Source organism: Octopus bimaculoides, chromosome 5 (genome assembly GCF_001194135.2).
Source record: "Octopus bimaculoides isolate UCB-OBI-ISO-001 chromosome 5, ASM119413v2, whole genome shotgun sequence".
In the NCBI taxonomy this organism is placed as follows: domain Eukaryota; kingdom Metazoa; phylum Mollusca; class Cephalopoda; order Octopoda; family Octopodidae; genus Octopus; species Octopus bimaculoides.
The window spans coordinates 62,489,907-62,496,700 of NC_068985.1; the positions used below are offsets into that span (position 1 = coordinate 62,489,907).

At 39.6% G+C, this 6,794-nt stretch overlaps 1 protein-coding gene across 1 annotated transcript in view; it reads left to right on the forward strand.

The window, feature by feature from the left end:
• The window catches only part of LOC106877334 (A disintegrin and metalloproteinase with thrombospondin motifs 16), a 123,112-nt gene that overhangs the window by 37,604 nt on the left and 78,714 nt on the right, over positions 1–6,794 (forward strand). The window contains exon 2 of the mRNA XM_014926209.2: positions 321–523. Within this exon, the coding sequence (XP_014781695.1) occupies positions 321–523 (203 nt within the window). The remainder of the gene's footprint in view (positions 1–320; positions 524–6,794) is intronic.

Consider the following 6,794-nt stretch of genomic DNA (forward strand, 5'->3'; position numbering starts at 1 on the left):
TTTTTTTTTCAGCGATTTTCTCATTGCATTTTCTTCTATAAATGATTTTATTTTGATAATTGTGAACTGAATGAAAATAAGTATTTATTGTACAAAATATGAACCTAAAGTGCCAATGAATTAGGTTTGTTGAGAAAAAAATTATTTCACAAAGTAACATTTATAAAATAATCTACCATAAATAAAGAAATATATGACTAACTTTCCCAACAGCAAATTTGAGATGTGGTTCTTTGGTATTATTGTACAGAAGCATTACCAAATTCTTTACAACTAAATAATTACCTAACTGATGATTCTTCATTTTTCTGATTGCTCAGGTCACATGAAAACAAATCACAGAGTAGATATTTTATATAAGAGCCAAGAAGACTTTCCTGATACAATCCGAATGGTTTTAACATCCCCACAAACAAGATTGATGTTAAATTATACAAAAACTTCAGACCAATTCAATATTCCTATACATGTTTTCAACGAGAACCTTAATCTCTATGACGTTTTGGATTTTGGTGAAACAAAGGTACTTTTATTATTTTTATATACAATTTTAACGTAAGGAACAAAAACATGAAGTGAGATGTTCTTGGAGAATTAATATTTGGTTTATCAATGGTTGAGAAAATGGAGAGAAATATAGAAAGAATGAATGACAGAAATTTTTGTTGTAAAAGAATCTACTTGTCAGGGTGTTTTATGTCTCAGTTACAATCGTCATCGTGGTGGTGGTGGTGGTGGTAGTAGTAGTAGTAGTAGTAGTAGTAGATTTGCAGATTCACAGAATTGCTAGAGTGTTGGGAAAACACTTTGGAGTATTTGTTCTGACTGAACTCAAAACCTGCCAAATTCAACTTTTCTTTCCGTCCTTTTGGGTCAATAAAGTACCAGTTAAGCACTGAAATCAATGGTATCAAATAACCCCTTACCTTAAAATTGTTGGCCTTATCCCTAAATTGAAAATAGTTAAAAGGCAGAATGTTAAGATCTTCAGCAATCAGGTATTAAGGTGAACAAAGCTGGCTTTTTTCAGAGCAGGTGTAGAGACAGTTTTCTCTATGTAGCTGAGTCTAAGCAACAAAGAAAAACCTCAAAGCACAAGATCAAAGAGGCTAACAGGAGTTTTATGGACACATTCCATTCATTTCTAAACAGTACTATAGCAACAAAGAGATAGGTTTGGGAGTACTAGAAGAAAGTGAAAAGTAGAGAAAAATACCAGATAGCTGGAAAGAAAGCAAGGGAAGAGGCAGAAAGGAAGAAAATTCCACATGTTCTGCAACATGTAAATCATAGGTGTATATCTAAATAGTGTATATCTAAATAGTGTCCTAAAGAAAATCATCATGATGTTCTTAGAGAGAAGTGTATACGGAATGATAGAAGCACATTTGCTCTCACTGACATTATAAGAAAGAGGCATGGAAGTGCTATTATGAGGAGCTGCTGAATGTGGAGACTACATGGGAGAAAGTTAAAGAGAGAGTGCCTACCTCATGTGAACCCAAAACTATGGTTGATAGAATAATAAAGAATATGTAAGTGGAGAAACCAGCTGGACTATCAGTGACAGATACTGGGATGCTTGAAATATCTGATGAAGTAGAGTACAAGATTGTCATTTGAATAATAAAGTAATACAGGAAAGTGTTGGACCCAATGACTGGCATTGCAGTATTATTTTAAACTTCCACAAGAGCAGGGAGGTGCACAAGAAATAAAGGAAATTTCAGAGACATCAAATTGTTGGGCCAGATTATGAAAGTTACAGCTAGAGTTATTGCAAAACTAATGGGAGACAGGATTAGTCTAGGTGAGATGCAATCCATCTTTCTCTCAAGAAAAGGTACCAGTGATACCTGCAAAAGAAATATCAAACCAAGAGCAAACCCTTGTAGCCAGTGTTCATCAGTGTGAAGAAGGTCTTTAACAGAGTCTCTCTGGTGATCACTAAGGAAACTAGGAGTAGATAAATAGCTTATGAGACCCATGCAAGCCATGTACAGAGATGGTTACTAGTAAAATGAGAGCAAGCAATGAATTTAGTGATGAATTTAGTCTGCAGGAGGGGAGGGTGATCCATCAAGATCCCCTTCCTATTTATCAGAGACCTCCAAGTCATAACAAGAATTTAAGCCTGGCTGTTCCACTAAGCTGATGACTTAGCTCTTATAGCAGAATCTAAGAGAATTGGAGGAAAATTTTCAAACATGAAAGTGAAATTTAGAATTGAAGGGTCTTAAAATATAATTAGTGAAAGCAAAAGTGTTAGTAAATAGGAAGGAAGACAAAGCCCTTATATCATCAGGGAAATAGCAAGGCTCCATTTTCAGAAAAGAAGTCAACAGAAATTCTAACAGACATACAAAAGGTTTAGTGGGATCACAGGCAGGCTTACAAGAAAGTTAGTGTTTGGCAAATCCATCAGCGACAGTGCAGGCTTGAGAGGAATATTTCAGTGTTGCTGAATGCAAGACAACCTCAAATGTATATATATATATATACATATATATATTTATATAAACTTACTTGGAAATGGATGCATGGCATTCAAGTAAACTTACTTGGAAATGGATGTGTGGTGTTCAATAATAATATAAATAATATATATCTATGCATATGCATATATGGGTACGGGACATCACCAACAGTAAACAACATGAAATACAAAAACGAATGAGTTCAATACGCAAATGATCTGCTATTGGTTAGTCTATTATATATAGGGAGAAAGAAGTAGGTGGTTTGTTAATTACTAAGAATTTCCTAAGTAACGTATCACGTTTTGGTGCATGCAGTAGTGTGCATGTAGTTGGTGGTGGTGGTGAAGGAGGGATGAAGGTACACAAGTCTTCTGGTACAGAAGCAAGGCAGAGCCCTGTAGGGGTTTCCGGTATTGAGAATAGGTTTCTGGTATAGGTGGTGGGGCAGGAAGGGGTGGGAACATCGCAGACAAGCAATGGCCAGTTTACTATTGTTAGGGAGAGAGACATGGCAACAGTGAGACATAAAGTAAAACAATTAAAAACGAGAGAAAATTTCTTAGCTTAGCTATGTATATTGTGGAACAACAGTGAATCAAGCAGCAGTAGCACTTATATTTCCAATGCTACTCACTACCAATAGGGACAACAATTTTAACATGTTTGAATGATGGTTGGATAAAGTGAGATTGTTGAGCCGTTTGAACAGAGGCATGTTGATGTATGTTGCATCCAAGAGGTAAGGTGGAGAGGAGCTTCAACCAGGTTCCTCACAGGCAAGACATGTAGGTATAAAATCTTCTGAGAAGGTAACAGTGACAGGGCAGCGGTGTGGGCATACTACTTGCAGAGAAATGGGTCGATAAGATCATAGAGGTAGTTAGAGTAAGTGACAGAGTGCTTAAGCTCAGGCTAGTCTTGCAGAATAGCATTGCATCAATTATCTCCACCTATACCCTACAAGCGGGCCTACCAAATGAACAGAAGGACCATTTTTATGATATCCTCCTGCAGGCTACCTCTAAGACAAATTACAAAGATCTCATCTTTGTGGTTGGGAACTTCAATGGGCATGTTGAACAGCAGCCCAGTAATTTCCATGGTGTACATGGGAGCATGGAATTCGTTCACGAAACAAAGAGGGAATAAGGCTACTGGAGTTTTGTGATGCAAATAACCTATTGATCTGCGACACCAACTTCAGGAAGCTGACCAGCCACCTGATAACCTACCAATCAGGCGGCTATGCCAATCAGATTGATTAGATTCTCACCAGACAGTGGGATGCATGGTTGCTCTTAAAAACAAAGACCCTCCCTGGTGAAGAAGATATTACCCAGCATAGACTAGTAGGTAGTGGTTTTAGACTCCAGGCCAGAAAGATATCAAGAAGTAGACCAATCTGGAAAAGAAGGATGTGGAAGCTTAAGGACCCTTCATCTGCTCAGAGATTTAGGGACATCCTAATTGAGAAATTTGATGAGAGGGAGGATGAGCTACAAACTTGTGACATAGAGAACAACTTGGAATTCCTGCTGGACAGCTTGCTGAGTGCCACAGACCAAATCTGTGGGTAGTGCGGAGTCCCAACCTAGGGTAATGTGGTAGTGGAAAAATAATGTAGACATGGTCATTAGAGCAAAGAAACAGGCCTGGAAGGACTGGAGGAGTTGGGGTAGCAGAGAACTGTATCAGATAACCAGAAGGGAAGCTAGGAGACAGGTATATCTAGCCAAGGGAGAAGCAGAAAATAAGAAGTTTGCCTATGTTCAGTGACATGAACTGAAGTGTTTCCGATTGCAAGACAGTGTATGAGAGAAGATTGGTGTCATAGGAGAGAAATGTGTCCGCATAGATGATGGTGCACTTGCTTTTAATGATTCTGAAAAGAAAGAGGCTTGGAGAAGCCATTATGAAAACTGCTGAACGTGGAGAATGAATGGGAGAAGAAGAGTCTGCCAAATGTCAACCCAATTGAGGGACCAGCTACCCAAATCGACAGTAGCTTGGTAGATAAATCAGTTAAGGATATGAAGGCAAGGAAAGCCCCCTGGTCTATCATGATTCACTACTGAGATGCTTAAAATATCTGGCAGTGTGGGTTATGGTCTAGTCACCCATATTGTAAATAGTTAACTGCTACAAAGGTAAAAGTGATGCCTTAGAAATAACTACCGAGGTATCAAGTTGTTGGATCAGGTGAGAGAGAGTCACAGTCCAACTAGATGAGATGCAGTTTGGTTTTGTGCCACCACTGATGCTATATTTCTGGTACGACAGCTGCAGGAGAAATACTTAGCCAAAGATAAACCTCTGTACTTGGCCTTTGTTGACTTGGAGAAAGTCTTTGACAGGGTCTCCCAATCCCTTATCTGGTGGTCAATGCAGAGACTAGGGATTGACAAGTGGTTCGTGAGAGCTGTACAAGCCATGTACAGAGGTTCTGTCAGTAAGGTGAGGGTTGGTGATGAGTACAGTGAAGAACTCAGGGTATAAGTAGGGGATCACCAAGGATCGGTGCTCAGCACCCTCTTGTTCATCATTGTCCTCCAAGCAATAACAGAGGAATTTAAGACAGGGCTGCCCCTGGGAGCTCCTCTATGCTGATGATTTTGTTCTTATAGCTGAATCACTACCAGAACTAGAAGAAGAAGTTCCAGGTGTGGAAGCAAGGTCTAGAATCAAAGGACCTTAGAGTTAACCTAGCAAAAACCAAAGTTTTAGTAAGTAGGAAGGCAGACAAATCACAAATCCCTTCAGGCAGATGGCCCTACTTAATCTGTAGAAAATGTGTAGGTAGAAACTCCATAAGATGCACCCAGTATAAGCTTTGGACACATAAAAGGTGCAGCAATATCAGTGAAAGGTTAACAGGAAAACTAGCTTTTGTATGTAGAAGATACTTAGGTACAATAAACACTGAAAATGTGCAGAAAATAGACTCCATCAACTGTCATTATCTAGGTAACCAAGTTAGTAGTGGAGTCAGGGAGGAGGGCTCCAAGAGCATAGCTGTGAGAATTAGATTAAGCTGGGCAAAGTTCAGAGAGTTCCTACCTCTGCTGGAAACAAAGGGCCTCTTTCTCAGAGTGAAAGGCAGATAGTATGATGCCTGTGTGCAAACAGCTATGTTACTTGGCAGTGAAACGTGGCTGTGATAAGCAGAGGCTGGAAAGAAATGAAGCCGATATGCTTCACTGGATGTGCAATGTCAGTGTGCATGTTTGACAGAATGTAAGCATCTTGAGAGCTAACTGTGGAGGGAACCTGTGGTAGAGGTAGACCCAGAAAGACATGGGACAAAGTGGTGAAGCATGATCTTTGAACTTTGAGCCTCACAAATGCAATGACTAGTGATTGAGACCTTTGGCAATATACTGTGCTTGAGAAGATCCATCAAGCAAAGTGAAATCACAGTCATGGCTGATGTTGGTATCACGTAACTGGCACCCATGCCAGTGGCACCTAAAGAGCACCATTGGAGCATTGGGCTTCATAGAGGCAAAGTGGTTGAATTCCTTTCAAGAATAGGGCCTCACAGAGGCAAAAGTGGTTGAGTTCCTTTCAAGCATTGGGCCTCACGGAGGCAAAGTAGCTGAGATCCTTTTGAGTGTTGGGCTTCACAGAGGCAATGACCAAGACCTTTAGTATTATTGTTGTGTTTGAGAAAAAGACCCACCAAGCCAAGCAAAATCGCAGTCATGGCAGATACCGGTGTCACATAAATGGCACCCATTACATTCTCAGAGTGGTTGACATTAGAAAGGGCATCCAGCTGTAGAAAACTATGCCAAATCAGAAAACCATATCAAATCTGGTGCAACCTTCCAGCTTACCAGCCTTGGTCAAAGCATCCTACTCATGGACAACAGACATTAAATGATGATGATGATGACGATGACAACGACAACAACGATGATGATGAGGAAGAGGTTCCATGCTTTTACATGGGTTGGGCAGTTTGACAAGGATCTGATGAGTCAAAGTTCTATTTTTGCTATATTTGATTGTTTTAATGTATTCTAATATAATTATTTATTCCCTTATTAGATGATACTTGATTCATTTACACCCATGAGCATTTGACATGTTTCAGCCTAAGGGCATAAGTATATATATATAAGCAATGTTAATTCTCTAAATGAAGTATTAACAGTAACTGCACGATAAAGTGTAGTATATTGCCACTTAAGTGTGGCTGACCCCTAGGGGTGGATGTTACTGTTGCTTTTAGCCCCAGGAGGACATCTCTTCCAGCTGGCTTATCGACACACTACTGTGTCCTGTTTGCCAAGGGAAGTTATCCCTCCCACA